The following is a 17,264-nucleotide window of genomic DNA, read 5'->3' as shown; positions in this document are numbered from 1 at the left end:
TGACTTGGCAGTCCCATTAAATCAATTCTCTGCCTCTCATCCACAGAGTGATTCCTTCCCCTGAAATCTTTCCCTAAATTAGTACAGGATCCTGCACCCTTAAGTGAGGAGATGAGCATCAGGTTTATTTGCACTTCTCTTGAATTGGGTTGGGAAGCAGTTTCCTCCCTCTTCCTGCGTTCAAATGACAAGTGATGCTTGAATCCAAGGAGCGCTGTGAGGAGGCCAGTGGGATCATCCTGGATTTTTTGTGTGCTCTCCAGCTAAAGCTCTACGCCGCCCCCGTCTCCTCTTCTGCCACCCTGGCTGCTGTCCCTGACCTGGGAACGGGGTCACGTGTCCACATGAGCTCTTGGATCCTGGCATAGGTCTTGCTGTCCACTGGATAGTTGTTTTTCTGAAACAGTTTTAAATGATCCAGGTGAGGGATTGAGGGAGGCAGGTACCTGCAAAGCTTGCAGTACCAGTAAGGCTTCCCCAGCTCATCCTCAATCCCATAAAGGAGGGAGGGCACAAGTTTCAGATGGAAAGAACCAGGCCCCAAAGGCTCAGCTATTCTCCCCATCCCCGTCCCCAAACTCACCGCCAGTGACAGCCGCAGGAGGCCCATCGGCCCTTTGCCTCCAGGAGCCACCCTAACACTCTGCTGCTCCAAGGCGACCAGAAAGGCCTGCAAGCCCTTCTCTGTGATTTGGTTACCTGAGTTTGGGCACGAAGCAAAAGAAGAGAATTGAGCTCAGGATCTCCCTCCCAGTTCAGAGGGTGCTTCCTCCCGTCCCCACCCTCTCCAAGCCCATCTTGGGAACTGAATGGAGCCGGCACAGCTGGCCAAGCACTTGGCTCTGCTTAGAGTCATCTACAAATCAGGAACTGGGTTGGCTAGTCAGCAGCTGGGTTGGCTAGTCAGGAGCCCCATGAAAGGCCTTGGCTCCCAACAAAAAGCCGCTAGGTGAGTCAACCTCTTCACCCCGCCTGGCCCAGCCAGGCCCTGCTGCTCCAGGGGAGACGTACGGATGAGGTTCAAGTAGATGAGGACCCGGTTGCCTGGCAGGAAGACTTGCCCATCCCTGTGCTCTGCTGGCTCCAGCAGTGGATTCACCATCTCGGTGGGCTCTATCACCTGCCCAGGAAAACAGAAAAGCTGGTGAGGCGAAGGCACCATGTAGGAAAGATGGCAGCCATTCAACAGCTTGTTGAACTCAACTCTAGAGTAATGTGTGTGTGGGGGGGGGTCATCTATGCTCCCTAGCAGGAACCGGCATGGCTGACGGTCAAGGATGATGATGGTGATGATGGGAGCTACAGTCCAGAAACACTGGGAAGCCCATAGATGTTTCCCAGCCCTCTCCTACACTCTCTGAATGTGCGGACATGTGAGGCTGGAAGGGCTGGTGTGTGGATGGGGCAGGGAAGAAACTCCCACCACCCCTGGCTACTGGCCATTATTGCTCTTGGGCTCCAAACACACAATCTGGGGGGCCACAGATGGTCCCTGTGTGAAGGAGGAGGGGAAGGATCCTTGCCTTGAGGTTTGGCCACTTAGTGTCAAGGAAGGATGAGGGGCTGGGGCTACCAGTTTCCTCCTTGAAGAACTAAGCCAGGTCAAGAGCTGAGCTGGACGATGCTCGAATGAGCCTCACCTCCACTTCTATGACTTGAGCCCGTTTGTCTTTGGTGCCCGATTTTGCTCCTTTGCCCCGGGCGGCTTTCTGTTCGGCAGGAGGAGCCGCTGTAGGGGGGAAATCAAGAAGGCTGTGGTCAAGCAGCCCTTGCGAGTGCCAGTGAAGGTCTGAAAACAGTCCATAGGGAGGGGGAGGAAATAGCAGTAAAGAAGGCTTTCAGGGCACCTTTCTTGGCCTGCTTGGAGTCTTCCTTCTTGGACTGAGCTGCTGGAGTTGCAGGTGCAGCTGTTGCTGCACTGGCCTGGCCCTTGTCATCCTTCTTAGGAAGTTCCTAGAAAGAAGGGAAGGTTTGGGGGTTTTTTTTTAATAAATAGGTAGTGTGTAGTCCCTTCCCCCACCCCTCTAAAAATGGTTCAAATCTAGGGCTACCATTTGTTCGGATTTTCCTGAACATTACTGGGATTTCAAAGGCGGAATTGACATCCGGGGGGGATTTCCGAAAGGCGGCACTTGGTCTTGGATCTTAGGCAAGTCAATCAAAAAAGCACTTTTGGGAAAAAAAATGCTTAACAAATTTTTGGTTTTCCTAAAAAAAAAAAAAAAAAAAAAAAAAGCTCAAGAAAGTTCGGAGTGTCCTGGTTTTTACTTTTTGAAATATAGCAACCCTATTCAAATCCAACCCCGCATCCTGAATCACACCTCAGCCAAATGCGCTGGTGGGAAGGGAAAGAAGAAGGGGTCAGGGCTGAGATAATTGGGGAGGGGGAAGGGGGTGTATCCCAGACTGGGAACCCAGTATTGGTACTCCCTCCATCCTTCACTTACTAAATGAATTCCACAGCTAGAAGGGTGACACAAAGCAGTAAACAAAACCAATGAGAGACAGTAAGAAAGTAGAAAAGCTTTTATATTTCACTTTGCTAATTAGAGCGGCAGAAGTGGGTGGGGGAGGGGATGGTTGTCAGGGGCTGGGACAGTAGAAGGGAAGGACCAGGGGGTGGGGAGGGATGCAGGCCCCCTCCTGGCAGAGGAAACTGTGCAGCATTTAGGAGGAGGAGGATAGGTTCATTTGGATCCTGCCTCAAGGGGGCTTTCAGGCTAAATGGCTTCCACACCAATTAGCGGCAGAGCAGAAAATGAGGTTGGCAAAGCACATGAAGAGTCAGTGGAAGCAGAAGTGAAAAGCAGCAGCCAAGGCTAGGGAGGATCAAAGGCTCTTCCCTGCCTCTGAGATGCTATCTGTGCAAATGGGGAGCCACCACAGAAAAGTCATTGCACCCAACAGTCCCCAGCCTAGCCTCTGGAAGTAGAGAGGCAGAAGCCATGGGAGATAAACAGGAGGAGGAGAATCAGCCTCCCGGCAAGAAGGAAACCCCATCTCTCCACTACCCCCTGCCTCCCTCAACCACAGTGAGGGCAAGGCCTTTCAAAACAGCATTCCTAGGGTCCCCTCATTTCAGACTGTCTCCTGGCTTGCTCCAGGGCTCTCACTTTCTCCTTCTCCTTCTTCTTAGTGATGGCTTTGGTGGTCTTGGCTGTCTGCAGCTTATCGAGGGCTATGCTGCTCATGTGGCTGGAGGGGCGCTCGTTTTTCAGTTCCGCATGTCTCTGTGGCTTGAGAGAGAGGAGTGGAAAGAGTCGGCTCAGAAGAATAGCAGCCTCTTGGCAGAAATGGCCCTGTGCTGATTCCCCAGCCCAGTGGCAGCAGAGATGGATCAGGGTAGTCTCCTACTGCGCAAGCTCTGTTACTTATTGCAGGAGACTCAGAGGGAAAGGGAGAGCGAGAAAGTTGCAATGTGCGGTGCAGCCATAGAGGGAGCCTGGCTTTGGAAATGGAAGGACTGACATGCATCCTAGCAAACTGAACGCTGGTTCAGCCATTTGTGGTCCCTCTCCACCCATACTTCTGGTAAGTTTTACAGCTTTTTAAAATTTATCTAATAATAATAATAAAAACTACATGAGCAACTGTGGTTCATCCTAAAATAAGCAACAAAAAGTGCAAGAACAAGAAGAAACAGTTCCAGAGATTTAGGGCTGGTGGGCAGTTTCTCTATGAGGCCATGGCAGAGGCAAGCCAAATAGCTCTGTGCAAAGCCAGCTTCTGCTGCAAACTTTCAGGCCCTAGAGAGGGGGGTTCTGGAGCCCACTCATCCACCCCCCCCACTTCCTCTGGCACTTCTCTCCTTCCTGCTTACCAAGCGACATCTTTCCTGGACCTCCTTCTCCAGCAGAAGCCGCCTCCTCTCTACCACCTCCATGTGTGTGAGGGCAAATGGGCCGAGAACCTGTGGAGTGAGCAGGGCAAGGCTGTTGGGACGGTGAGATATTCCTCCCTCCCTGGACCCACTTGCTGTTCTCCTTGCCCTGGCTGCAGAGGCCGGCCTGCTATAGAGGGGAGGGAGGCAGCAATGTTGTCAATTAGGGCTCCTGTCCCACACATCCCATTCCCAAAAAGGGGAACCTCCTGAACCGCTTGAAGGGCCACAGCCAGACTGACCTCTGCGAGCTTCAGGGCTCCTTCATCTTTGATCTGGTTGTGCGCCAGCGACAAGGAAAGCAGCGAACGATTGAGCCGCAGGCCCTGTGCAGGAGGAGCCAGAAAGACATGGAGGAAAAAGCACAGGGGGGATTAAGTGGCTGGAGGCCAAGGGACTGGAAGGAGAGCAAGGTCACATTCTCCGGGAGAGAAGGCCCCGGGTGCTGAGCAGTCCCAGGACTGCAACCACCCTGGCCAAGTCGAGGATGCAACTCTCTGAGGCTTCCAAATACTGATGGGCAAACTCCCAATTTGTTCTGTGAGCACTGTTGGATGTGTCTACGTACACCAGTGTGATTCTAGGCAGCACTGCCAGTCCAAATGGGTTGTGAAAAGCAAGGATGCCTTTCAAAACAGCAGCTGCCTCACAAGGGCTGCCCTTCTATAACAGTTGCATGTCTGTTTCAATGGGGAGTCAGCAACTGCTGATCCTATTTTCCTGCATTCCAATCCAATATGTGAGTTGCCTTTTGCCAAAGGAAGCTGCCTTGGAAAAAGGGCACCCTATCCAATGGCATCTTCTGCCTAGGTCACAGGCATGGCCAAACTTGGCCCTCCAGCTGTTTTGGGATTACAACTCGCATCATCCCTAGCTAACAGGACCAATGGTCAGGGATGATGGGAATTGTAGTCCCAAAAAGCTGGAGGGCCAAGTTTGGCCATGCCTGGCTAGGAGAACCAAAGAGCTTTCACTACGCCAAAATTACCAACAGAGACTTTTCCAGCCACACCAAGGAAAAAGGGCAAACTGCTACTGGATCACCAAAGAGCCAGTGGTCAGCTGTAAACTGACAGTGGGACTGCACTCCCACAGAGCCTTTCCTCCATCCTGACAAACCACTCTCTCCCATCTCTTCAGTCTTGGGATGCTATTTCTAAACCACCTCCCAGTCTGTCCCTACAGCACTCTTGCCAGAAGCTCCCACTCCTGGCTTTCTTCGGAGAAAGTCACCCTCCCTCCCCTGAACCTCCAAGAGCAGAATGTAGGCCCTGAATCCTTTGGCCTCTGCCTAAGTGCAGAGCTGCCTCAGGCCTCCTCACATCGGCGATGTAGCCAGCACCCACATCTGTGATGTGGTTATAGCTGAGGTTGATGGAGGCAAGGTTCTTGTTTGAGCCCTTGAGAGAAGAAAGCGCCTGCCCAATCAGTAAGGCCGCCTCGTCATCGATCTCGTTGTTCCGGAGGGAAATGTGGGCCAAGCTGAGAGGAGAGGAAAAGAAAGAAAGAAAGGAGAGGCCACTTCTCAGCAGGACTGGGCACCCAGCTGCCCTAGAGAGGGCCTGGATTACTGCAATTGCACCTGACACATATTTTTTCTGGCTCCCGTCTTGCCTTATGCCAAGTCAAACCACTGGTCCATCTAGCTCAGTATTGTAAACACTGACTGGCAGAGTGGCTGTACAGAGTTTTAGGCAGGAATCTTTTCTCATCCCCGGGGACTGGGCCTTGGACATTCTATGCCGCTGAGCTGTGGTCCTTCCCTTCCTTTGGGCTCTGTGTGTGCTAGAGACAAGAGACCTCCATGCACGCATGCATGCACACGCCCTCACCCAGACACACCCAGAGCTCAGTCTTCCACTCCCAATCTCCCCCCAGGCCTCCCCTCAGTTCTCACTTGGTCTCTTCAGCAATCAGCTTGTGGAACACTCGCTCACGCATAGGGTTTCCCTCCACAGCCAGTGTCCTGCAAGCAGAATGAGAAGAGGGGTGTGGATATGCTCCCCTTCTCTGCCCACCCAATGCACATGAGCCACTATCAGGCATTTGCCCCTTTCTGTTATTCTATTGTTGATCTTATTTTCAAAAAGAAAAAATCAAGATGGTGCTTGTGGGATCAAGTAACCAGGGCATTCCTGCAGGCAGGAAGTGGGTGTCAAGACTGAACACCTTCCTGTCTATGCCAGCAGCATTTGCCATCTCCCGTGAACTTGGCTGGCTAAGCCATCTCTTCTCAAACTGTGGCCCTCCAGTTGTTGTTGGGCTCCAACTCCTAGCAGACCCAGCAGCCAGCATGGCCAATGGTCAATCAAGGATCATGGATGGTGGGGGCCCACCAGCATCTCAGGGCATCAGGCGGCCCAAGGCTCCCTGGTGCCAAGGGTTCCACCTCAGCCCTGGCCCCCATTCACACAATTCTGGCTCACTTGGGCCCCTAAAAGCCCAGCCTTCCAGTCAGTTCATCTGTCCGAGAAATGTGTTGCCCTCCTCCTTGTCTGGGCCTCAGCCCTTGCTCCTGCCTGCTGCGAGTGACCACCCCGCCTGCCTCTGGACTCCCAGGTGGTTGCCTCATCACTTGACAGAGGGGAGGAGACCCTGGCTGAGGCCTGACTGGCTCTGAGCCAAGACTTACTTGAGTGTGGAGCAGGTTGGCACAATGGAGAGGAGAGAGAGAAAGGTGACGTCTGTCAGGCCAACCTTCCAGAGCCTGAAAGGAGAGCAGAGTGGATGAAACTTGGGAATTCAGGAGAAGTATTCTCCTTTAGCCTGCAGGAGGATGTTGGGTGAACCACTAGCCGGAAAGCCATCCCCCCTGCCCCAGGACTTTGTGCCACTCACCGAATTGATTGGAGGTGGGAAAGAGCTGGCAGGCACTTGGCAAAGATACCCAGCATCTTGTCTTCAATTTTCCAGTCTGCTGACAGAGAAAAGCAGGTGGGGCTTTCGTTGGCCTTGAAGCCCCCAGCCCAACCTGCTCAGGGGGCACAAAGAGGGGAGACGGAAGGTCTGTGTGGACCAGGGAGAGGGACACGACCTCACTCACTCCGGATGAAGATCTCCTTAGTGGTTTTGGGATCCTCATGTTCCAAATCCACCTGGATGGTGGGGCGGAAGAAGGCATACTTGCACTGGATCTGTGCAATGATGTAGGGACCCTCCCTCTCGGCCAGTGGGTCAGGCTCCTCTGTGGAGACAAGTCAGAGCTCACCAGGGGAGCAACAAGGAGGAAAGAGCCTGGCAGCTTCTCTCGTGGGTCCATAAGGAACAAGACATCGTTCTAGGAGGGAAGCTAAGCTGGCAACCTACAGAGCACCAAACCCTTCTGGATTCATTCCTCTCTGCTCAGCAATAATCTTACCTGGCCTCTTCCACCTTATCTAATGTCTCTCCAGCTGCCTCTTTGGTCTGGCCATTCCCAAGAGGGTAGCATTTTGCTCTCCCATCTGTCTGCACCCACCCACAAAGTGTAAAGGTGACTGTCACCAACCTGGTGCCCTCCAGATGTTAAACGTCCATCAGCTCTAGCCAGCATGTCCATACAATGCTGGGGCTGACAGGCGCAGGGTGTGCTGGCTAAGGCTGATGGGATTTGCAGTCCAACATAATCTGGAGGCCACCATGTTGGGGAAGGCTGGTCAAGTGCATGCCTCATCTCCTGTGAAAATGGATGTTGGAGGTATAGATAGCTTCAAGAGATGGCCATCTTTACATAGGAAGCTGAATTGTATCGAGTCAGACCTTTGAGGTCCACCTAACCCAATCCAGGCTTCACTGACCAATAATGGTTCTCTCCAGGGTTTCAGACCAGAAGACTTTCCCAGCCCTTCATGGAAGTGCCATTGCGGATTGAATCTGTGACCTCCTTTCTGCAAGGCAGATGCTCTGCCACTAAGATACTCCTTTTCCTCTAAAAATAAACTCCAGTCCTCATGGTTCTGATTGAGTTAAACAGGGACATAGGAAGCTGCCTTAAAGCGCCTCAGATCATCGGTCCCTCTAGCGATTACTGACTGTCAGCAGCTCTCAGGAATCTTTCCAAGCTCAACCTGGAGATGCCTGGGATGTTTATAATACTTTATGGAATTGATTGCCCCCATGCTGGTAACTGAGGCACTGTTAAAAAAAATGCTACCAGATTCAGCATTTGAGCAAAGACAGACTCATTTGTTGTCAGGATTGTGCCACAGAGAACTAGCAACATCCAAGGGGCGGCGGAGATAGGACCGAGAACTGCCTTAAACTCTCAACCCCCAACCCCAGCATTGGGCTCGATTTGTAACTCATGTGCCTCATTGTGAAGTGGGGAAATATTACAGAGGATGTAAAGCCCAATGAAGTTATTGAGAGGAACGAGCACCACTCACCCTGGACAGCGAAAGAATTGGGGTGTGGCCTCAGTGTAACTTTTGGGATCTCTTGGAATCCAGCCCGGGTGCAGAGCTCCAAGAAATCCTGCTCCAGGATCCCTGTGCACTGGTATTCCTCTGTGAAGAAAGGGGAGAAGCCCCGGGAGGGCTTTAGAGAGACCAAGCAGCTGGCATTCAGATCCTAAGATTGTATGTGGGTGGTGGCAGCTAGTGGCTAGAATAGAGTGGAGCTGGGATGCAATCCATGCTCAGCTATGGAACTCAACTCAGCAAGCCACCATATATCAGCCAAGCAGGATCTTCATGAGACTGAAAACTTCCCTAGAGAGTGGCTGAGTCAAAGCAGAATGAGGGGGGGGGGGCAGAGTAGATCTTCCTACCTTCCCCATGTTCAGCCCTTCTGGCAGCATTCCTGGCTTCTTCTTCCAAGGCTGCAGCCTTGTCCTTGGCCCCCCGCTCTCCTTTTTTCCCCATGGCGCCCCTCCCTCTGGAAAGGACTCTGTGAGGACAAAGAAACGAACCATGAGATTGTAGGAAGTCGAGGGCGAAGGTCCCTGAATGGGGACAAGAGCTGAAAGATGTGAGGGCTGGGGGAGGGAAAATAATGAATTCTGGGAGAAGCAGCACAGAGATTGGGGGAGGCTTCAAGGTCCCTGAGATTATGACTGATTTTTTGAGATGTTGGAGATCCCTGGAGGGGGGATCTGTTAGATTCAAAATTCTATCAGAAGGCTCTCTCCTTGGCTTCATGGGGGAGGGGGTTTCTGTAGCAGTGGGATGGGGGTCCCTATGAGGGTCTGGAAACGGGACAAAGAGGGAGCAATTGATGATCAGCCATGGGGATATGTGGGGTGGAGTCCCTAACGAGCAGGAGGGGCCTCAAAGTGGGTGCTGGCGACTTCTTAAGAAAGACCCTAAGGGAGATGGGGCAGGATTTGAGGGGTGGGGCTGAAGCTCTCTAAGGCGAGGCTGCGCCCACTTTTATTGGAGCAGGTGAGTCTCCCTGCCAAGGCCACATGACGAACCCTCTTCCCACCTCACCCCGCCCCGCGCCTCAGAGGTAACAGCGGTATATCAGTATCGAGGTCAGCCCCCTCCCTCAACTCAGCTCAGGCCTCGCACGGCTGTGTAGGCCGCGGTCGCCGTGGCAACCAAACCCCGGCAGCAGCTAGGCGGGGAAAGAGGCAGGGCCGAGGCGGCTGCAGCGAACCCCGTTGGCCACTAGAGGGCGCAGGAGCAGCGCCGATGGCCGAGTCAAGGCATCCCCCTCCATCCACCTGTCACCTGCTCGCCAAAGGGCGCCGCCGCCACGCCTGCAGAACGGGCACGTGTGAAGCTCCCCCAGGATCTCTCGGGGTACTGTGCCCCCTGCAGTGGGGAGAAGAGAGCTAGAAAGAGGCATATTCCCTTTCCCGCTTTCCCTGACCTCCCCTATCACCAAAAGGGCTTGATCTGGGTGCTGCTTGCTATGGCCACCCCCTGTCTGGGGAGAGGTGGTTGGGGGAGAAAACTTTTGGCATGGGGGGCGGAGCAGGAGACCCCCACTTCCCAACCCTTCCCCAAAGGGCCTGACAAGAGTACAGGTTCCCCCATCTCCCCTGTTCATACAACCTGAATGGGGTGTAGGGGGAATAAATAAGGAGATAGACCCACACTTTCTCCCTAAAATCTTCTCTACCCAACCCGCCCCCCCCCCCCCGTCATCCTTTCCATTTGACCCTGCTTAGAAGCCTACACATATACACACACTAGCAGGGAGTGCCTGGTGCCACCCACGGATTTGTAGAAACAAATAAGTGTTTTTAAAATGAGTAATGTTATCTGTGAGTGTGGACTCATCATGCCAAAATTCAAGGGAAATCATGCCAAAGTCATGTTTCAGTCTGCCGTTTTGAATCAAAATGGCACCCAGCATCCAAACATCAATGAAAACTACTGGCCCCCATCCTTGGGAACCCTTATGCTGAGCAACGATATCTTACGAGGTCTACCCTATGTCATAAAACAGGTGAAGTCATACCAAAGTCTGCCATATTGAGTCAAAATGGTGGCTGGTGTCCAAACATCAATGACAACTGCCAGTCCCACCTCAGGAACCCTCATGCCGAGTTTGGCCAAAATATATTGAGAGGTGGCCAAACCTATTGTCAGAAAGCGTGCCAGGCAGTAAATCACACCGTTCAAAGTTGAGGTTAACTCTTTATTAGCAAAAACACAATCTTCACAGACATGGCTGAGTGTCAGACCTAAGGAGTGCAGGTCTTATTCCATGAAATCAGTTATAATTTTTTTTTGGGGGGGGGGTCTCTTAAAGCAATGCAGAGAAAAGAGACATACAGACACCCCCCCCCCCAAGTATCCACTTGGCTGAATGAACTGTGCACTGTTATTATGTAAATAACTTTTGAATGTTGTGACCTGCTTTGAGCATGGCTTACTGTGAAATGTCAGCACGCAAATAGGTGATGCTGTGTGTTTATGTAATATGCACACACATTTGCATTAGCACACTATGGGTCTGTGCCTGTAGTGTGCAAGTGTTGTTCAGGAACCAACTCTTGTATCGGCAAACAAGGATCGTTTTGCATTATGTCTGGCTCCTGCGCCTGCCTCTAAATCTGATTTTACAATACCAGTTTGTTCTAAATGCAAGCTTTTAAATGTAACGTTTCTGCTTTGTGTGGTGAACTGCTTTGGGACCACCCGTTTTTCAAAAGCAGACTGCAGATTTTTGGTAAATAAAAATAAACCACTAGTAACTGTCAGCCCATCTCTCTCACGCTGCACCTTCTTTGCTGAGGGTAGGCCTTGGAGCACAAGAAGTTTTGCCCGGTCTGGGACAAATGCCAAGAGATTCTCTGGTACGTAAAAGAGGCAGTGAAGCAGGTAGAAAACAAGCAGTGCCTGACAAATATTTGAAGTACCTGGACACCACCTCTCTGGAACAGATCAGCAACCCACCAGTGACAGAGTTCAAATGGCCTCCTTTTCCCCCTCTGCCTGAGTTCCTGGCTTTATACTACTCTTCCCCTCTTTTAAATGCTGCCTTTTTCTGCCCCTTGACCTCCAAAGCTGTCGCATGATTCATGAGGACCCCCCTGCGTTTGCACATCCACATAAACAGTTGAGACAGAGGACCATATACACCACCTTGAGCTGCTTAGAAAATGGTGGGATAAAAATGAAATGAAATGAAATGAAATGCAGGGGCATGGCTAGCCAAGGATCAAAATATATCTGATCAGCACAGGATAATAAATGCATCAAGTGATCTTTAAAAAGCGGTTTAGCATCCAGAAATGTACAGCTCCAGTAAAGTAATGCTCAAGGTCCAAAAAGCAAAACTGTAAAACTTGATTAAAGGGAGAAAATAGTATGTGTTCTGAGGCCTTACGCAATGCCTACTCTATAATGGCAATGGGAGGCCTGGGGCAACAAAAAGGCGGGAAATCTGCTCTCAATATGGAGGGTGACAGGGTGTCATAGGCGCTTACATAAACTGAATCCGACAAGCGCTAGCCTCAGACTGGGCAATTGCTCTAGTCTTCTTTGAAAGATGATTTGACTCACTATTGGGAGACCTTAAGGAAATCTCCAAAACATCTAATGAAGCTATGAATACAGCCCTTGAAAATCAATCTGAAATTCAGCTGCTTCAAAAGGCAACTGACGATCTAGCACTTAAGCAGACAGAGACAGACAGAAAACCTTAAACGTTGTGGTTTACCTGAAAAAGTAGAAGGGGCGGATATGGTTCCATTTATATTCCATTGCCCTCAGTGGATTTAGAGGGGGCTCATAGAGTCCCGACTGGGAAAAGCAGAGCAGATGAATTCCCAAGGGACATTGTGATCCGGTTTGAGCATTGCAGGCTCACTTCAATTTCTCAGGAAGTGGTTACTAATGTTATTAAGCACCTTAGGACAGGAAAATCACTGGGACCAGATGGATTCTCCGGCAAATATTACCAAGTGTTTCAGACTGAGCTCTCCCCATGGTTTGCAAAATTATTCAATTTATACATTATTATACATCTTGGGGGCAGTCCCACAAACATGGAAAATGTTCATTAACCCTAATTTTGAAGCCAGAAAAAGATTTCACAAAAGTGAACTCAAACAGACCAATTGAACTTATAAATGCTGCCATTCAGTGTCAACAGTATTGAACTAGATGGGTGCCAATGGCCTGATGTGGTATAGGCAGCTTCCTTTGTTCCTCTGACGTAGGTGGGCCTTTGGCCTGATTCTGCAACCAAACACACTCAATGTTTCATCAGGATACATAAAGCAGGTTAACAACAACCTCTCTCACTGTCTGTGCTTCTGTTAGACTTGCATATGTTGCTGTACAAGGATCTGCTAGTGTTCCTGAAGCAAAAGGGTGCGAGGCTGGTATTAAAATGCCATAGCAAGAGGGTGCTGGGCTCCTCAGACAACAAGCAGATGTTCAGCCCTGCTCATGGATGATGTCAGGTGTGCATGCAGGAGCCAGGCCCTGTGACCAGGACTGGGGCCTTCCTACGTTTGTTCTGAAGAGGCAAGGCGCGGCCTCACAGGTGAGGCTGACTGGTAACTCACAGCACCTGGTGGCAAGAGCTGGGAAGGGATATAAGGTCAGTATTTCCCTTCAGCTCTTTGCCACAGCAACACATTCCCTGCCTTGCTGCATTTGGTTCCTTGACTCCTTGCTCCTTGGACCCTTGACTTGTGACTCCTTGCTTCTGGATCCTCAGACCCTTGACTTCATGACTCCTTACTTCCTGGCCCTCGGACCCTTGGCTTCTTGACTCCCAGCTCTCTGGCCCTCGGCCTCTTGGCTTCCGGACTCCTGGCTTCTGGACTCCCATTCTGGCTCCCACCCCACCATCTTGCTCTCGGTCCTGACGTCCCCAGCCGGGACTTTGATCACCCGTGAACCGGACCGTGACAGATGAAAAAGGAGACCATAAAACCATGTTTCCTTGTTTAAAGGTTGTAAGCTAAACAAGGCAGCCCTGGCGTGTTACCTCTTCCTCCATCTTGTTTCTTTTCTCCATTCAAATGTGTGAGTCCTCTTCATCATTTCCACTTTTGAACCAGGGCCTCAGATCTATGAGCTGGTGGCTTCAACATATTCTGAAAAGAAGATGTAAGGTTTTTACCTGCTGTTTCCTACCACCCCATTTCCCCTTTTGGTAGGAGGGAGTAGAAGATGAAGATGGTAGCGAAGGGACCCTTCATGGTCAAACTGCTGAGGTGGAAGGAGAGGGTTGAGGGATCTTGGGAGAACAGCCCAGGACTTCAGGTGGGCTTCCAGATAACGGCCATGGCTTATGTCACAAACAGATCAGATTTTGGACCAGACTTTTCTGTGTGCGGGTGTGGCATGTTTATCTTCCCCATTTTCCTGCTTTTTCAGTCATGCATGTTTGTTGCTATTCTGCTGCTTGCTGCTGAGCTGTGGGTGAAGCTTGATGGGTGGATGGTGCAGTCTCCCCTACGGTGGAGCAGAGAAGCAAGATATGCAAGAGATTAGGGACTTCTGGTGAGTGGCTGATAGTCACACACACAAACACCGCCCCCCCCCAAGCAGTGAAGATCCAACAGGGTTGCAAGGCATTCTGGGAGTATCCTGCTCATTTCCTGCCTCTCCCTTTGAAAAGACCAGAGAGAGGGAAGGTCTTCTCTGTTGTCACCCCTCCTCCCCACTATTGTCTTCTTCCCATTTTGGACATTGATGGGGTGGCTGTTTTGGTTTAGACTCTCCAATGCCTTTCTTTTTCCCCTCCCCCCCCCCCCACAGCAAAATGTTTCCCAATCGCCACTCTCTCTAAGAATCTCCCAATGTTATTGAGCTGGAGGTCAAAATCTGGGAGTAAGCCCTTTGTCCTGTTTTGTTATCTTCCATACACCTGCCCACCCACCCATGGAGTTGCAGGTGCTTCTTCCCAAGGAGCCCCCTAGAGGTGCTGGAAAACATGGAGGGGGATGGCAGCCACCACAAAATGGCACAGAAAGGTGGGCCTGTGACTGCCGGTTGAGGCCATAGCTAATGGGGGAGGTGTATCTTCTCTGAGATTGCCCTCAGATTGCCCTTCCTCTGGTAGAGTTGAAGCAGATATGTGATGGGCATTTCTGCCAGGGGAATAGGGCCAAGGGTGGTCTCAAGATGCCGGAGGGAAGCCTGTCCCTGTGAGAGCTCCCCATTGGGATTTTTTTTTTGGGGGGGGGGGGGACGGACAGGACACAGTTGGCTTGTGCCATCTCAGCCATCCTTGTCAATGGCTTCCCATCTGCAAAAAAGCCCCAACCCTTTTGTATTGTGACAAGCTGCAACTGCAGACTATCCCACCTTACTGATCCTGATCCTACAGCGTGCAAGGGAAGACATCACAAGGGGATGATGGGACAGGAGCAGGGGACTCTGTGGATCCTTCTGGAAGCAGATTGTTCTTGCTTAAAACCTTTTTGGATTTAATCTGCAAGTGCTTGACTCCTAGATATATCTCCCTTTTTTTCTGCCCTCCCATCTTGGTACTTCCTGGGAGTTTTCTGAGAGTGCTGGGCATATAATGTGTTTCCTGTAATTCAGTCCCCCCCCCCTTCGCAATTCTTTCTCCTCCCCACCCCCCACCGATGTCTCCTCTTGCTCAGAAGAGGTGGAGGGTATGAAGGATGCTTTGCCCACCCCCCTCAAAGGTTCAGCAGTGGCCCTGTATGTCTCACCCAAGATTATCTTCCAGACCATCAAGCAGCTCTCAGAGAAGCTCAGCAGGGTAAAAGCAAGGAGTTGGGGGGTGGGACGGTGCTCTAGCAGGCCAAAGGAACGGGGATGTGGAGGACTTGGTATTCCATTCCACTTCCTCTTATGAAAGTTCTGACCCATCTGCACATGGCCTCAGTTGTGAGAGGCAGGTCAGTGGGCTGAAATGGAAGGGGAGTATGAATCATTTGACTCTAGAGCCAGAGAACAAATTGGTGGAAGCTGCCTGTGTGTGCTGGGGGAAAGAATCAAACAAATGAGTTCAAGAAGGCACAGAGGGTGGTCTCCAGTGGTGCCAATCTCCTAGCTGCTCTTCCAGAGCAAGTCATTCATGTAGGATGAGAAAACTGAAGAGGTTTCCACTTTCATTTTCATTGTGTAAGTATTGCAAGTCCTCACCTCACCCTGATCCCCATGTGCTGTTCAAGAGTGCCCCTCTCTGTTCCCCTAGACTCAAAAGCAACTAAGTGGGGTGCATCCAAGCCTAGAGTGTCAGGTATGCTCCTGTAAAGAGAGAAGTGGCTGAGGGCCCAAAGCTGGAGAAGAGAGCAAATGGAGAGGTCTTTGAAAAATCCTTGACCACCACTACCACCCCCCAATATTGAGAGCCTTCACCTCAGTGCTGTGACGAAAAGGTGGGCAGGCAGGCACATCAGGCAGTCCCCCACCTTCAAAAATACCTTCAGGAGCTGGAGCCTGCGGGGTGTGGGGTGGGGAGATACTCCCATTGTGAGTCGGACTGGTGGCTGTGCTGTACTTGGCAGTTGTAAAGTACCTTCCTTCTCTTTTCTAGGCCAGAAGGCAGCCCTGAAGAAATTTTACACTGGGACAGAAAGGAGATTCTTCTGGTCCAAGCCACCCCTCAGAGCTCCCTCTACCCCACTCAAGCTGTTCCCACCCTGCCCCACCAAGAGAAGCAGCTCCCACCCCCCAAGAGGAGCCACTTTCACCACCACCCCTGTTCCACACATCCCATTCCACTGCCAGAGCAACTGTTTTACCACCATCTCTGGCCAAGAGGAGGAGCTGGTGACACATCACCATCCTGCAAACATTCCTCCTCTCCCCCCCCCCCAACCTCTCCCAGGAGTTGTGGTGGCTTCAAGACCAACTATGGACATTTTGAAATAAAAATAATAATAAAAAATAGGCCGCTGGACTTTAGGATCTCGCGCCTGCCTTGGAAACAGGGCCCTTGTTGTTGTTGTCTGGCCAGAGGAAGCTGAGAGGTGTTTTCTGACATTCAGTTGTAAAGGTCTATGTGCGTTTTAAGAAAATGAAATGAAATCTCCCATCTGTGTAGCTTTTTCATTGTGTCAGAAATCTGTGGCTGAGCTTGAGTAATTTCTGGGAAGCAGGCATGGTGGTGATGGCCTAGTTGGAGGCTGTTTGCAAAGTGAAGCTTTTGCCATGATTGCTTGCCCCATGCCTGACAGGCAATGACCTAGGGCCACCTCCTATGAGCTTCCTTTCCTTTTTAAAAAATATAATATTAAGTTTCCATTTTATACTACTAAAATACATTATTTTTCTACAGTTTGTTCAAATAAACTGTCAACCTCCCTCCCTCCCTCCCATCTCATGGTTACCATAATTCTTTTTTTATATCATAGCATTATATACTTCTTCCTCTTTACATTTATGTCCTTTCCTTTGTCAAAAAATTTAACCAACATGTATAAAGGTATATATAATCAACATTACAAGTCTTCCTAAATAAGTCCTGCCAGTGTTGTTAATTGCTTGCAATTGTCCTTCATACTGTGTAAATTTACTTCCTTTCCTGTGAAGCTGCAGGGGGACAGACGGGTGGAAGGGATGCGGGTTGTGCCAACCCCCTTGCTCTGAGGTCTTCTAGCACTGCTCACTCTTCCCTGTGCTACCTTTTCACTTCAAACTGTACTGCTATGAGCTGGGTCTTTCCTGGGTATCCTACCAAACACCCCCCCCCCCGGATGCCACCACAGATCACTTGGATCAGAACAGAACGTAAGACCTCTGCTGGGTCAAGCCAGTGGCCCATCTAGTCCAGCAGCATGTTCTCACAGTGGCCAGCCAGATGCCTGAGGGAAACCCTCAATACAGGATCCGAGCACAAGAGTACTCTCCACCCCTCTGCCACTGCCCCAGTCTCCAGCAACTGGTATTACGAAGAATTACTCCCTCTGACTGTGGAGACAAAGCACAGCCATTGTGACTAGGAACCATCAGTAGCCCTTATAGACTAGGAGAAGGCAAGTGGCGGAATAAAACTGATTTATGAAAGAACATCA

General features: G+C 50.8%; 1 protein-coding gene and 1 long non-coding RNA gene across 8 annotated transcripts; one reads left to right on the top strand and one right to left on the bottom strand.

Annotated features, from left to right (window-relative positions):
- Nucleotides 1-104: 104 nt before the first annotated feature.
- On the bottom strand, nt 105-12,177 carry LRRC71 (leucine rich repeat containing 71). 6 transcript variants are annotated; one of them, XM_080985710.1, is made up of 16 exons: nt 11,975-12,177; nt 8,628-8,746; nt 8,245-8,364; nt 6,924-7,064; nt 6,719-6,794; nt 6,513-6,587; nt 5,778-5,846; nt 5,203-5,362; nt 4,123-4,206; nt 3,821-3,910; nt 3,114-3,236; nt 1,848-1,953; nt 1,641-1,729; nt 1,012-1,120; nt 584-699; nt 105-397 (listed from the first exon to the last, which is right to left on the bottom strand). In XM_080985710.1, exons 1-16 carry the CDS (start codon nt 12,016-12,018, stop codon nt 272-274), a joined length of 1,647 nt encoding a protein of 548 aa, XP_080841836.1. In that variant the 5' UTR covers nt 12,019-12,177; the 3' UTR covers nt 105-271. The 6 variants fall into 6 exon arrangements, with proteins under 6 accessions (XP_080841836.1, XP_080841837.1, XP_080841838.1 ...); XM_080985711.1 differs by lacking the exon at nt 11,975-12,177 and adding an exon at nt 9,352-9,480; XM_080985712.1 differs by lacking the exon at nt 11,975-12,177 and adding an exon at nt 9,289-9,307.
- Nucleotides 3,243-16,287, top strand: LOC308465682. Of its 2 annotated transcripts, none has more exons than XR_013980537.1 (2): nt 3,243-3,531; nt 15,785-16,287. It is a non-coding gene; the product is annotated as an uncharacterized lncRNA (long non-coding RNA). The 2 variants fall into 2 exon arrangements; XR_013980538.1 differs by lacking the exon at nt 3,243-3,531 and adding an exon at nt 13,068-15,626.
- The last annotated feature ends 977 nt before the right edge of the window (nt 16,288-17,264 follow it).

This window comes from Podarcis pityusensis, assembly GCF_964106645.2.
Source record: "Podarcis pityusensis genome assembly, chromosome: 16".
Classification (NCBI taxonomy): Eukaryota; Metazoa; Chordata; class Lepidosauria; order Squamata; family Lacertidae; genus Podarcis; species Podarcis pityusensis.
The sequence above is the reverse complement of the archived record's forward strand: the minus strand, read 5'-3'. Positions and strand labels throughout refer to the sequence as shown.